General features: G+C 37.9%; 1 protein-coding gene across 3 annotated transcripts in view; it reads left to right on the top strand.

The window, feature by feature from the left end:
• The window catches only part of nin (ninein (GSK3B interacting protein)), a 33,252-nt gene that overhangs the window by 1,148 nt on the left and 16,550 nt on the right, over positions 1–15,554 (top strand). For all 3 annotated transcript variants that reach the window (XM_053502409.1, XM_053502410.1, XM_053502411.1), the window contains exons 2-11: positions 4,390–4,596; positions 5,389–5,476; positions 7,175–7,344; positions 10,976–11,021; positions 12,551–12,723; positions 12,813–12,956; positions 13,140–13,301; positions 14,322–14,458; positions 14,666–14,806; positions 14,934–15,108. In XM_053502409.1, coding sequence (XP_053358384.1) covers positions 4,390–4,596; positions 5,389–5,476; positions 7,175–7,344; positions 10,976–11,021; positions 12,551–12,723; positions 12,813–12,956; positions 13,140–13,301; positions 14,322–14,458; positions 14,666–14,806; positions 14,934–15,108 — 1,443 coding nt within the window. The remainder of the gene's footprint in view (positions 1–4,389; positions 4,597–5,388; positions 5,477–7,174; positions 7,345–10,975; positions 11,022–12,550; positions 12,724–12,812; positions 12,957–13,139; positions 13,302–14,321; positions 14,459–14,665; positions 14,807–14,933; positions 15,109–15,554) is intronic.

The raw sequence follows: 15,554 nt of genomic DNA, 5'->3' as shown, positions 1-15,554 counted from the left end.
CGTCTTACATTTTTTAAACTCTCGTTATAAATCTGAGCAGTTAAGAGTGAGGGCCTTGCTCCAGAATCGTTATATGTAACTTTTTTTCCCATTTCTGCTAAAAAGTAGGTCATCAGATCAATTAAAATTGGTTGTTAAAAACATACAGTAGTTTAACTAAACTCAAAAATTCAAACTACTTTTATAAGAAATATAATGCAATGTTTGAAATGCCATAATTCCTTCAGTTACATTTTTGTGACTTAATTTTTCTATGAATGACTAAACCTGTGGTGGAAACATAAAATCTCAAACAGCAGTCTTCCATACAAAATGATTTATAGCTTTTTTTTTTTCTTTTTTTTTTTACATTTAAAGTAATAAAAACGTACAAATAGTGAAAGCTATTACAGATTATCGTGCAACAGAATCTATTTTGTTTTACTAGTGAAATCACTTCCAGTTGACCTTGGAAGGTAACAGGAGAGTTCGTAACCATTCACTATGTAAATGACCGTGTGTGCTGTGAGAATTAGGTGCTAAATGTATAATGTTATTGCAGTTGTAGCTGGTATGTGTGTGCTTCTATCAGTAGCACTTAAATTTACTGTCAGGGAACACATTTGGACAGCTGTCAATCAACCTGCCACCCAAGATTATCCTTTGGGCTGCATAGGAATATTTAAGCGGATGATCTAGATTATTTCGTTTAGTATTGTGTTCACAACTATTATTCAGGAAGTTTAGTAGTAAAATAGTTAGTTGCAATTTTTATACAATACTGTGCAAAAGTGCCGAGCCACTTTTTATAGTTTGCCTTTTAATCTAGTATTGGGGGAATAGTTCTTCAGGCTTCCCTTTGGGTTTCACTTTTGCTATCATGTATTTGGCGCTCATTTCGGTCAGTCCCTGTACCACTTTCAGAGGAAGGTTTCTTGTTTAAGCCACATAGTGTCACTTGAATTATTCTGAATCAGTGAGACACCAGTGCAGAGAATGACAGAATATCAGGCTGGTAATTAGTATGCTGGTGCTGCTGAATGCTGAGTGGTTTGGTTGAGACGAGCGGGGAAATAAGGTTGCTGCTGAGGTTGTTACGTAAACAACCAATTTTTAAATTGCATATTTAGATGCTTTGCAGCATGTTGCTAAAATATATTCCTATTTCCTTCATTTAATCTACATAATAAAATGTATTTATTTTAATAACAGTTTTGCACTTGAACTTAAATATGTGCTCCTTACATACTTTAATAGACTATGTACTGAATATAAACAAAATGTAAGCATTTATAATTAAATAAATAAAAAAATCCACTGCAACAGTATTCAAATAGTAATATTCAAATAGGATACCTACTGGACAATTGTGGTTTTAAGCTTTAGCTAAGCTCACAGTTGATTGTGGCATAAATTGGGTAGACCAAAAACTATTTGATGTCTTACCACAAATTGATTTTTTTTAAATGTATAGCTACTCCCCAGATATTACCTGATGAATTAGTCAGATTGTTTAATAGTAATATACAGATAACATCATATTCAATATTCATGAATAAGTGTATACATTAATGTTTTATGATGTTATCTGTTTTTTGTATGTTGCTATATTTGTTTCTACCTAATACTCTGTGTTCTGGTATATGTTATGGTTGGGTCACAGCTTTTTGTCTTCAGGTTTGTATATGTGTGTTGGGGTGGGAGCCATATGACAGTGGCTGATTTATTATTCCTCAGGTTTATGCAGCTCAGAGACAGCAAGATGTAAGCCACAACAAAGAGTGTCTGCTGTCTACAGACACACACAAACTCACATGCATGCGCACACATGCGCGCACACACACTTTTTATGTGGAGGGGATTTTAAGGCCCAGCTGCTCATCATCAGTGACCATCGATGGTCCTTGAAGAACACTGAGTGGCCAGGTGTCTCCCTATTGCTCGCGGTTACATGTACACATATAAAAAACACAGTTTACTCTCAGACCCACAGACACCTGTAGGATTCGAAGCATTTTATTTTATTTTTTTTATTCAGTATGTCCCTGTAACTTATTTAGCATTTATACAAATATTTCCTCAATTAGTTAAGTGTTTTCATGGTTCAAATTTGCTTCTTCAGTTATTCGCTGGTGCAACAAGGCTAATGTGGCTGTAGTTAGCATTTTAACCTGTGTGCAAACTGCAAGTCTAAATCATTACACATCGTAACTGCTTTGAGTTTTCCAGTAATCTCAATAGACTTGCAGTTTCTATAACGATAACAATAGCGTTTGGACAGTTTGCTGTTTCACATGTTTTTTAGTTAATGAGTTTTGTGTTTATGTAGTGTAGGGCAGCCTTATAGGACGGTAGTTCAGTGGTGAGCTCAGGTTAATGTCTTGTGTGGTTTTCCTGCCTCTGGTTTATAATAAGCCTGCGGGCAGATAAGCTGTTTTAAATCGACTCGAAGTGTGAAATAAATGTGTCAACATGTATGTCCATGGAGCCATGTGATTGACCTGCATTCCCTAACGAGTGTGTTCTCCCACTTGGTGCCAAGGGATTTGGGGAATGACTTTTAAGCCATTGTTTTAGACCAAGATTAAATATAGCTATGAGCTTCCCTTGCTTATTGTTAATATTATGCCCATAGATACAGGGCAAAACTAAAGAAGCAAACTACAGACATCCAACATTGGTACAGTAGATTGGTTATTAGTGACACACTTTTTTTCATATTTGCTTCTGTAAGCTACCACAATGGATCAAAGTATATTTGATATATATTGATGTGATTGAAGTATATGCTTACAGCTTTAATTTAAGGATTTTAACATGTATTGCATTACCAGATTAGAATGTATAGCTCGTAAAACCACATGACCAAATGTTTGTGTCTCTATATAATGTCATTTTAAAATAAGTCAGATGATAGCGCAGACTGTTTTGCTCAGGGATTAGCTTCAGGTCATTCACCTTACATGACTTTTCCTGTCTGCTCTTGTATATCTGCTTCTCTATGTGTGAGATCACCTATCCATCCATATCATATAATCTTAAACGTTCTGATGAGTCACAAAACCATGTCATATGTAATTAATATGCCTGTCATCCTTGTCTAATTGTCTAAGGAATAATTAACAGATTTAGGGGGATCTAAGTAGTGTGACTTACTAAGCGTCATATAAATTTGGCAATGAAATGTTGTTTAGTCAGAGGAATTGGGTGAATAATTCTTGCCTCTGCTTATTATCTCCTGTTGTTTTAGTTAACAGTTAATAATCCAGTGCCATCTTATGTTGCCATTCCCACTGAGGCACCAACAGTGTATGTGCCATCGTGCATACTTTTGTGAGTTGAGATAAGTGAAACTTGGTTGTCTATGGTTCAGCTGGCAACAAGTTACTTAACTCTAACTGATGCAGTGAGTAGCTTCTTATTTCTTAAAACAACCATGTCAGAAGATATGTTGAGGTCTGGGCAAAGATGTTTTAGAAGCGTCTAATTATTGTCCTGTATGAAGCAAAGAAAACGACTAAGGAGATTGCTGAGATGATTAAAATGCAGTTAAGACGGTTCAGTGCATTAGTAAAACCTGAAAGGATACTGCTGAACCAACAATATGGTCTGAAATTTTTTTTAATGATTTGAATGTGGATTGGCCACAGCAGAGTCCAGACCTTAACCCTGTTGAGAATTTTTGGATGTGCTTGAGAAAACAATCTGGATGGAATTAAATGTTGTGACATTGCACAAGTTTCTCGAAATGATGCCATGACGAATGCATGCTGTAATCAAAGCAAAGGGCTGTCCAACAAAATATTAGAGTGGGGATTTTATTTTATTTTTTTGGTGGGACCAGGCAGTATATACAGTAAAGCTTATACAGGGTACAGATGTGCCCTGGGTACAGATCTTCTCAGCTGAGATTTATATGTTGTCTGATGGAGGGTTAGGGCAGTATAATCCTAAATTCATGAAAAGCTTCTACAGCGTTTTTTCCCCCTCCTAATGAGGTTTGTTTTTATTCAGGGTTATCCATTTTTTACTTTTTTTTCTTGCAGGCAAATAAAAGCCACACCTAATAACTGTCCAAAGACCTAGGTCAATAATATCAAAGGATTTGGCTAAAATTAGGCCTTACTCATGCATGAAAAAAATGCAATCATATATATATATATATATAAATAAACATTTTGTAAAGCGTTATACTTACATTTTGCTCATCAACAATACTAAACTAAATTCATATTAAGTGTTTTGCTTTCAGGAAAAATGTAAATAAGGAAAGTCATTATTAAGTTAGGATGAATCTGTTAAATCAAATGATGTTCAAATGATAATTGTCTCATCTTCTTTTGGCTTATTTTTTGTAGCTCTAATATTGTTCTGGGTTAAATGCGGAACTTTGTATATGTTTTCGTGCAGGGCAGGCTGATGGATGGAGAGGGAGATCAGAGGGATCAGCATGAGGAGCGCTTAAAGGAAGTGTTTCTAAGTTTTGATGGAAGCGGTGCTGGTTCACTGAGCCCAGAGGAGCTAACCGAGCTCTGTCACTCTCTACAGCTGACTGACCAAGCACTACAGACACTGATACACAGACTATTCGACACACAGGACCAACTAAACTTGCGGGTAATAATCAAAATCCATTAAATGCACAAATGTCCATAAATTTGAAAGTGTGTTTTTGCAGGATTTTTAATTAAAAATGTCAATAGGTCATTTATGCAAGCTGAAATCTGATCTTCCTTGCTGTGGTCTGTATTTGAATTTAAATCTACTTTTACAAAATTTTTAGAGCAAATCCTTTTTGTTCACTTTCATCCTACTTTCTCTGCCCCTTATATAGCATACGTGTGTGATGTATTAGGGCAGGCTTTTGTTGGTAATGTGGGGGAAGAGCACTTGTTGAGGATCACTGATTCTTTATTCGGGCCTGACAATGGAGCAAACCTCAAAAGAGGCACGCACTTGCACAGCGCCTACCGCTCGCCTCACACCATCCCCTCCGCTGTTATAAGAGTGCCATAATCCACAAAGGGTACCTCCGTATGCAAAAGTGTGTGTTATTGTCTGGGGCAGCTGTTGCTTCCCAAATCATTCAGGCTACTCCCACAGTTTCCCTAGTCACCAGGCAACTGGGATTTAATTAATAGCCGTGTTAGCGAAAATCAGACGAATAATCTCTAGGATCTTTAATCTTTGCTCTTCACCACAGGGGAGCAGCTGCCGAGCGACTCACTCAGGATTACACATTAGCTGCCATTATCCATAAAGGTCATTTTCAGAAGATTGTATAGCAGCCAATTTTTTTTTTTTTTTACCCTCTTGAATTTACCCTCTTGAGGCCTTAGCTGTGCACCTGTATTCTTCATTAAGTTCACTTCGCATGTTGAATACCGGTGTTGTGCTTCCATCTTGCAGGTTGAATTCGAGCAATTTAGGGACGCTTTGATTCTGGTGCTTTCCTCCAACGATGAGACGCTAGCTAAAGAAAACCCTCCTCGTCCAGGTAACATCATACGCTTGTGTCTCTTCAAGTTTAATGACCATATATAGGGTTGTTTCTTTTCTTTCTTTTTTTTTCAATCAAGTCTGCCACTCATGGTGAAGTGCCCGGTCTGTGTGCCAATGTAGTTTGTTCTCATTAGCTTGAGCCGTCTGATGGTAATGAGATGGACTTTGGCCAAACGTCAAAGTGGGCTTTCAAGTGTCGTGTCTCTATAGTAACACTGACTAGGGGGTCAGACAGGCAGTCAGAGATTGAGCAAAGCTTCATCTACATAAAATTGGTCAATTCTGTGGTAATCATTTGCTGCTCAGATTATACAAATCAAATATCATTGTTCAGTGTGGAAAAGGACAAAAGGCCCTGAAATGTGTTGGTGGTGTTATTTGGGTGATAATGTCAATAAAATGTTTCTAAACCTTTTAAACAGTTGACGTATATAGACAGCATGGGTCAGTCTTGTTTAAGACTCAGACGCATCCACAATTGATGGGTGATTTTGTAGCGCAATATTTGCAAAAATTGGTCGCTTTTTAACCACCCACATAGAATTTTCCTTTACTGTATATATGCAATGCTAAGTCCATTTTGAGTAAAATCCTAGTGTGCTTTACCCCTTTGTGCAGTTTGCGCAGATTTGCAAACAAAATCAGAGTGATTTTAGGTGGTGTGGATCTTGGTCTGCTTAAACTCGTATGAGCTTGAACCCTGTTTTGACCTTGAATCAATACAACCTAAGGCAGGACCCAAACATGCAGTGTATTATTGGTCTATAGTTAAAACGTTTTCTCTGAATGAGTCAGTGATCAGCCAGATACTGTAAATGTGAAATTAACAATATTAAGCTTATAAAAATTAGAAAATAAACATCACAAAAAAACAGATAAGAAAGTAGACGTAAACGCATGCCCAGTCAATGTGTTTGGATTGTCCAGGCGGGTTTATCCGTGTGATAGCTGTAGTGCTGAAGGTTATCCTGTGAGATGTGTATGCAGAGTAAGATGTTTACTGTCTAGGTACAAGGTTAAGACTCTTAAAGAGGATTACACTGTACAAGGAAATCTTGAAATAGATCAAGACTGTTACTCTTGATTGGGTCATGTCTAGTTTAAGGTTATTTTTTTGTAGTGATGCACTCAATATATTTAGTCTTTAAATAATTTCTAGTCTTTATCTAATGTGTGTATGCTTAGACAGAAATATGAGGTGCATTTAAATAAAACCGTGACTTGTAGTGAAATTTCATGTGAACAAGGACGTAAAATTGATTGATTTTCACAGAAGACTTCAAGCACAATATGGTGATAAGACTCTCAGCTGTAGTAAAACATTTGAATGGTGCAAATGTTTTAAGATAATTCTGCACAATTTCTCGGTTTGAATTAAATGCCCTTCGTAAATTGAGAGCATTAAGAGAAGGACATGAGAACAATATTTCAGGTTAAAATGCTAAACAGTACATCCCAAAAGTCTCCATACATGGGGAAAATATATAATATAACTTTTTAAAACATCCTTTATATCATGGCTGTTTCTTTGTAAACACAGTTATCTCATGATGAATGTGCATAACACGTTTACCTACAGTATTTATGTTAATTACCTCGATGTATTGACACAATCGGGATGTGCTGCAGAATATAGACCATGTATTCAATGTTTATCTTCAATTTTTTCATCTGTCTGCTTCTCACTCTCCAGTCTCCCCAGAGGTGCAGCCTCGCTTTGTAAAGGGCACTAAGCGCTATGGACGTCGGTCCACGCCAGAGTACACACAGACTGTCCCTGATCTTGCTCACACACCGTCGGTGGAGAAAGAGAGGGATGAAGCCACAAGGAGCAGCGATGGGACATTGCCTGTTAAGCGTGAGGTAACCCCAACCACACACTACACACTCGCAGTACTACGCAGCAAAATGCATTGCCCTCAACCTCCTGCATCCAATCTCACAATGTTAAGAAAAACAGTCTGGCTCTAGAGGACAGTTCTTAGCCTTCAGATACTAGGAATGGAATGTTCAGAATGTTTAGCACATAAAAGAGTAAAAGATCATTGAGATGTCTTTTAAAATGACAGAAATTTCACTGTGAAATGGTGAACGGCAGTCAAAACAGGGTATAAAGGAGTCATGACTGGAAACCATGCATCTCACTTTCTCTTTTCACTTATCACTCTTGTGGAGATGTCATTTATTAAAATTTTAAACTTCGTATAAAGTCGATGTCAATCAATAACCACTCTTCTCTGTTAATCTAGAGACATTTTCATTTGATATTATGTAAATTATAATGTGAAATTTTAGAATAAGTAAAGACATAAGCAGGACTACACCGAATTACAAGGAGCGTTCAAGTCAAACTGGGACCTGTCCTAGAAATTTCTCGTGCCGAAAACTTCAAGCACAGTACGATGATGACACCCTTACTACTCCTGGATAACACATTTGGAATGGTGCATACGTTTTAAGGAAGCTCATACGTTCATGAATGCTGATCCCAGACGAAGTGGCTCAGACCCCGCTGCAGTCCTTTCCATGAACATTCAAAGAGGGCAACATCTGATCTTTGAAGATGGACAGATAACTTGTCACCAGTTTGCAGAAGTGACGCGTCTATCTGTGGGAACTGTACAATCATTCACAAACACCACTTGCACATTACAGGAACTCGGCTGGAAATCTTAGCCACATCCACGTACAATCCTGCCCTCGCTCCAAGCTATTTCCACGTGTTAGGGCCATTAGTTACAGTAGTCAAAGTTCAAGTAGGCTTTTGTCATTTCAACCATATACAGTTATACAGTACACAGTAAAACGGAACAGCGTTCCTCCAAGACCAAGGTGCTACATACAACATAGATTAACAGAAACTAGCTACAGTAACTAAGAAACCTAATTAGCTGACTATCCGAGAAGACAGATTGACAAGACAACATGAATTAAAAACATAATTTAACAAAAAACTTACTAGCTAACTTAGAAACCAAATTAGCTGGCTAGCTGAGACAAGACTTGACATTTTAAGTTTTGTCTCAGCTAGCCAGTTTATTAAAGGATAAAGGAGTTAGCTGGTTAGATTTCAAGATATTTGTGATATTATTATTATAATTTAATTAATTCTTCTTTTTTTTTTGAGCAAATAGTTTTTTGAAGGTTATAATATTGCCCAGATGTCATTTACTTATTTTCTCTGTCACGCAGTAGCGATTAATTTTAAGTAGCATGTGGGCTAGCTCCTGCTAACACCTTTATACAATACACATGGGGTGTGCAGCTAGTGCTTGGTTTTAATTGCATAACATAATGCTCTAGTATACTTGATGATTAACTTGGTGAAGCTTCTTAGTCAGCTAACTACTTTGGATAGATGACATTAGCTAATCCTGCACACTGCTTACTGCAGAATTGCAGATTTACATCACATTTAAGCTGCAAAGTGTATTTTGGAGAAGAGAGATGGATGTCTTTATGTTCACCTAGCGGTATGCTGACTAAAGCAAATTCTACTGTATATACAGCATACGTTCACAAGTGCTTCTTTGTTTACTGTGCGAGCATCCATGTTGGTGCAACACAAATTAGTAAATCATAGTTTTAAGGAGGTTAGATCTACATTGAAAGGATGTTTTCTTTGTCTAGTTCCTTTAGTTAGAAAAAAAAACTGAGATAGCAGCTAATCAAGCCGGCTATCTGCTGCACCAAGAATGCTAAGTTTAAACTTTCCATTCACTCACCCTCTTATTGTCTATACCGCATCATTTTGGGGGCCTGGAACCTATTTCAGGAGATACAAAGTGGACAGGGTCCCAAGCTATCACAGGGCATGGACTGATTCACACAGTACAGGCAATTTGAGAAAACCAATTATCACTGTATTTGGATGGCGGGAGGAAACTAGAGGGCCCGGAGGAAACCAACCAAGCAAACTCCATCCACACAGACACAAGGCAGGAACCGAACCCGCACCCTGGAGGTGCAAGGCAACAATGTCATATTTACATTTTTTTTGTGGTTAAACGTGTGAATATTTTTTTTATTATTTAATCTTTGGCGGCCCGGTGGTGTAGTGGTTAGAACTGTCGCCTTGCACCTCTAGGGTCTGGGTTCGATTCCTGGCCAGGTTCGATTCCCGATTCTGTGTGCATGGAGTTTACATGTTCTCCCCGTGCTTGGTGGGTTTCCTCCTGGTATTCCGGTTTCCTCCCACAGTCCAAAGATATGCAGTTTAGGCTAATTGGCGTTCCCAAATTGCCTGTAGTCTGTGAATGGGTGTGTGGGATAGGCTCCAGGTCCCGCGACCATGAATACAGGATAAAGCGGTATAGAAGATGAGTGAGTGAGTATTTAATCTTTTTTTTGTACTTTTTTTTTCCTTAAACTTGATAAACCGAAGTCTCAGGATGCATGTCACATATTGAGTAGTGCTGTTTGACTTGCCCTATCTTAGTGTGCTGTCAGATAGGATGTTGGGTTGAGAATTTCAGCAGAAAGACTTTGACCTCCCTTCTTGCAGAAAAATATTGTAGTAATCTATAACCAGCACAAGTCCTTTGGTTACTCTTGATTTGCTTTAACAACTAGCTCTGTCAGAAGGTGTGTCTGTGTGTGCGTAGCCATGCGTGTTTGTATGTCCGTGTGTGCAGAGATCAGCAGCTGCGTGTGTGCATTATAATGGTGTCATGGTGACACTGTGAGAACAGAAGCCTGTTTAATCTGTGGTGAATACGCAGACACGTGTTGGCTTGCCTGTTAATAAGCATGTGTGGATGCACATGGTTTCATGTGGCTCTTGTCGGTCAGATCAGTGTTTATTGTAGTGTTTTTGTGTATACTTTGGGAACCCCTAGTTCAGAATATAAGAATAATTTGATGCCATGTTTAGCCACAATTTGAGATGAAATATATTAAGCATGAGTTTTAGTTTAAACAGATCTGATGAACATCAGGCTTATACACAGTGCATTTTTTATATTTCATACCCTGTTAATGTTCAAGGTTTTATATAGTATATTGATTATATTATTGATAGTTATGCATCATTAGAGTTTGTGTGGTGGGCATGTTTTTCAGCAGGTGCAGGCTATAGCCAACACACGCTGATCTGAAGCATAGCCTTTAGTTCTCTGATGATAGTGGATGAACAATACTCTGCACTAACCCCAGCAGATGTAGAGGTTGTGTGTGTGCATGCTGGCAGAGGGCAACAGGTCTGACACGAGGAACAATGTCGCTTCCCCCACTGTGTTGAATACCGATACTCTGAACCCCATCTGCTCTCTACACCCAGAAAATCTCACAATAGAACCAATGGGATAATACCTCCCTTCCCCCATGAATGCACACCCACATACACACACCCCTTTATTTGTGACACTTGACAATATGAAAATGTATGTGTAGAATTAAAATGTGGGTAGAAGTTATCTGTGCCCCCTACAGTTCTGCTAACTGGCAGTTTTCCCCAGGTATGACGAAGCTAAATATTTTTCTTTATGCGTTTCAGCGCTGGAATGCTGATGTGAGCAGTTCAGAGGAATATGAAGCAGAAGGTGAGATTATAATCAAACTTCATTAATAAATGATTTGGTAACAAGTACCTAAAGTGATTACTCCATACTGAGGATTCTTCTCTAAAAGTTTTTTTTATGCATTATAAGTTCCGGTTACTTTTTCCATGTAGGTAGATTTGTTTTGGAATTTTTTACTTTACAATCTACACAAAATACAACACGCAAGAAAAGAACAAGCAATTCAGTGCAAAAAATTAATAGTAAACATTTAAAGATTGATTCAGACTATACAATAAATAGGAATAACATTTATAATCATGATGAGTGATGCCGATATTTTCTTTGCCTTGCTCATCTATCTTTTAAAAAAAAAAAAAAAAAAAAAAAAAGATTTTTGTGCAGCCTGTACCTTTATTATTCTAATCAGTCCTTGCCAATTATGGGCTTGTACACGTGATGAGCCTTGTCTGTATTTAACATTATTTATAACATACATTCTTACACATGTAATATAGCTTTTGAGAATCATGTATGGTCTGTGACGATCTTTTTAAATGGTTAAAAGTGCTCCAGTGGTCATCATAAATACATAAATAGGATCTAAAACCGATCCTCTAAAGTGCCGTATTACAGCTATTGTTTAGAAGTAAGATGACATCCAGAACAAAGTTGTTTTTACAGAACCTGGTTTTACACCATGCGTCTAAAAACCTCTGCTCAAAGGGTAAAAGCAGAAGCTCTTGTGAAAAGGGTGCAATTTGTCATTTAAAGTGATATTGGCTATCCGCTGTAACTGTTCGGTAGAGATAAGAAATACCATGGACCTCCCGATATGATAGTTTCATTATATACAGCTGCTGGTTCCATTTGTATAGCGATTCTATAAGGATCACGATTTTATTAATATCCCTATTCAATATGATTTTTTTTTTCTGATTATGTTATAATTGTAAACAACCTGGCAAAAACTCTGCTCCTATCACACAGGATGCTGTGCCATGTGAATAGTTTAGAGCACAGCACTATACAGAATTGTAGAGGAATGACATTTTCCCACCTCAAATGCAAAAATATCTATTTAAAATTTATGTAAAAACTGTGATTTTGGAGTTAGTGTGGCGATACATGAATTGTCACACCAAGAATCGCGCACACACAATCTCTAATGCCTGGAGTACATGGACGTAAGCTTTAGCCGTGACTTGCTTACCAGTCAACTTGCTTGACCATTTTACAACTTTATTGAGAGAGTTCCTGTTCTTTACAGAAAGACTTCTGAAACATGACACAGAGGAAAAACATTAAATTGTTTCAATAAAAACACAATAAAATAAGATTTTATTTTAAGGTTTTATCTACATGGAAGTATTCATGTAAATTAGGCATGGATAAGTAAAATGGTCTCTGAAACAATAAAACTTGTATCTTAGAAATTCTCAAAAAAATATCTGGGGCAACTACCAGAGCAGAGGACAGAAATCATTCTCCATGTCTCTAAATGCACATCTTTAGTAGAAAAAACATTACATTTCATTTAACATACACACGTTTGTGGGTGTTGTGTGTAGGTCAACTGCACCTGTGGAATCCTGATGAGCCGGGAACACCACGGGGTAGCATGGCACCCCTTAGTGACCAAGAGGAGAGACTTTCCAGCATTTGTGAGCAGCTTTCACTGGACCTGCATAGCACAGCTACCATACAACAATTACGCATGCTTTGCCAGCACCTTGGCCTAGAGGTACACACATGCGCACAAACACACATTAACACATTTAAGCCTAAGAATGTCAGTGGTTATGCTGATGGAGTCTTATTTTTGTGTTTTAGGTCGAAGAGGATGTCTTTCAGTCTGCAGATGAGGAGAATGTTAGTGTGCAGGAGTTTTTATCTTGCATCCAAACCAACAGCAAACCACCTACTCCTTCTGCCTCAACACCTTACAGGCAGCTAAAGAGACACCACTCTACACAGGTAAGACAATTGTTCACCACACACACACACGCACACACACACACACACACACACACACACACCGAGAAAGAGAGAGCGAGCAAGAGAGGGAGGGAGTTGGTTTTATAATCTGAACTTTCTATTATTCATGCAATCTAATGAATTATATTTTGAAACACTTTTTCCGCGTCTTCTGTTTTTCAGCCGTTTGATGAGATGGGACGCAGGATCGCATCTGTGAAGAGCAGTACAATTGGACTGCGGTTGTTTTCTGAATTAGATGATGGAACAGGACACACAGCAGTGGAGTTGCTCCTGGACGCATGGCTAGAAGAGGGTGTAGAGAACGGCTCTGAAATCCTGCAGGTTTGTACGCTACAGATAAGCCAAGTCCTGATTAATATACTCATACAGTACGTTTACATGCACAAGGTTTAATATCACTCTCTGACCATTTACATATCTGCACTATAAAAAGCTTTTTTGTCTGATGAAACATTCTGTTGTGACTTAGTTAAGAAAATCACCCAAGTTGATAATGTTATTAACATTTCCTTGTGTTTACCTTGGCATGTTTGTCTGGTATATACTGTACATTTAGTATTATTCTAATGTATAGTATTGATTTAAAACTATATATAAAGTTTGCACATGTTCAGTTGGGGGAATTGGATCACATGTTCGGCGTACATTGTCACATGCATGCAGCATGCATCTCAGGATGTCTAGAAGCAAGCGTAAAAGCAGCGTATAATCAGCAAGTACTGCCAGGAAGCAGCAAGAAATAATGATAAAGACAAAAGTAAACATGATTAAAAGAATGGGGCAGACAAAAGATGGCAGACATTGCTTGTTCTTTTAACATGAATCGTTCAACCATTGGCAAGATTCTACAGAACAAAGACAAGATCAAGGAACATGTTGGTTTTATACTGAGTATAGCCAGTTGTGTTAGTATCCTAGAACCTAGACAATGTTTGTTGAACTTAAGAACAAATTAAGTTTAACTTCCAACAAACTCTTGGAATAGATAAAGGTTGTAGCAACCAAGCCCTAAAGAGAATATTAATCAGGACTTGGCTTATCTGTAGGTTCAATGAAAAGTTAAAGTTCTAGAACAATGGCTTGTCAAAATTTTCAAAGTGTCATCATAAGCTCAAAGAAAAAAATATTAGGGTGATTAAATAAATGAAATAAATATAAAGTCTTCTTCTTGGAAATTGCTTTGTTTATTAGTTTGTTTTATAAAAATGTGGTGGTGCACTACTAATGTGTGACTGCATATAGTTATTCATAATAATGTTAGGATGCATTTGCATGTTAAATAGATTCAGTAAATTAAGTAAAAAAAATAAAATAAAAAATTCTTACTTTTGTGACATATAGGCTCTGGATTTTAGCCTGGGTGGAAAGGTGAATCTGAGTGAACTGACTGCAGCTTTGGAGAACGAGCTTATGGTCACAAAGAACTCCATCCACCAAGCTGCACTGGCGAGCTTTAAGGCTGAGATCAGATGCCTCCTGTGAGTCTGCCAAGAGTCCCCACACGGGGTTCCTAATATCCAAATGTCTTTTTAAAATAAACCTTTTTTTTTAAGCAAATGCTGCAATAACAATTATTTATCTGGATTCACTGAAAAATAGCATGTGTCTAAGTAATGTATTTATAATGAGAATCATTTAGGAAATAACCCTGTAGGTTTTTGTGATTCTGTATACATGTGAGCTAGTGAGCGGGTGGATCTGGAACTCCGGCAGAAAGAGAAGCTTCACTCAGATTTGGAAAAAGCAGAGAAACTCAAGTCCCAGCTGGCCTCTGAGGTAGACGAGCATCATTCCACCATCGAACGCATCAATGATCTTAACCTGCGGTAAACCCCCATCTCTCACCTTTATCTTGCTGTGACATTTCATTTTTAATCTTAAACATGCAGTAAATTCACTATCTCTATGTGCTGCCCTAGTAACTTGTTCCATGGTTGCTGTGCTGTTTTATAGGAAGCTGGAGCAGGAACATAAAGATCGTGTGGTGTCTCTGAGGGCGGACCTGTGCAAAGAGGTGGAGCTTGTACAGCAACAAGCCAATCAGCAGAGAGAAGAACTGGAACAGGAAATGAGTAGGATCAGAGAGGATGAGACCTACCTCAGAGAACACCTCACTCTGACTGTTAAAGTAATTACAATAAGCTCTGTCTCTTTGATGCTTGTGCTGGATTGTGCCAGCATTTCTGCTTTTAGTAAACAGTAATATAAAACGCACTTGATGTCACCACTCATCCTGTGGTTTTATTCGCAGGAAATACTTTTTAAAAATTATTTTAGTGTCCCATCTACTAGGGTGTCTCATCCCACCTCATACCCAGTGTTGCTTGAAGCTGAATATCTAGGCTTATATTACTGAGCTCTGTGCACTATGTACTGTTGCGTCTATATACTGTTGCGGAAAGTGTTAATTGCTTTACGGCAGTTCTAAGCAATAGTAGTGACCCGTCACTAAAATATTTTGTTGTTTTTTTCCAATTGGAAAAAAATCTGGGATCTAGGATTTTTCCCGTCCCTGCTGACTTTCAAGATCACCATTTCTTTGGTGTCCCCAACTTTTACAAATCAGTTTACAAA

Source organism: Clarias gariepinus, chromosome 8 (assembly GCF_024256425.1).
Source record: "Clarias gariepinus isolate MV-2021 ecotype Netherlands chromosome 8, CGAR_prim_01v2, whole genome shotgun sequence".
Classification (NCBI taxonomy): Eukaryota; Metazoa; Chordata; class Actinopteri; order Siluriformes; family Clariidae; genus Clarias; species Clarias gariepinus.
The sequence above is the reverse complement of the archived record's forward strand: the minus strand, read 5'-3'. Positions and strand labels throughout refer to the sequence as shown.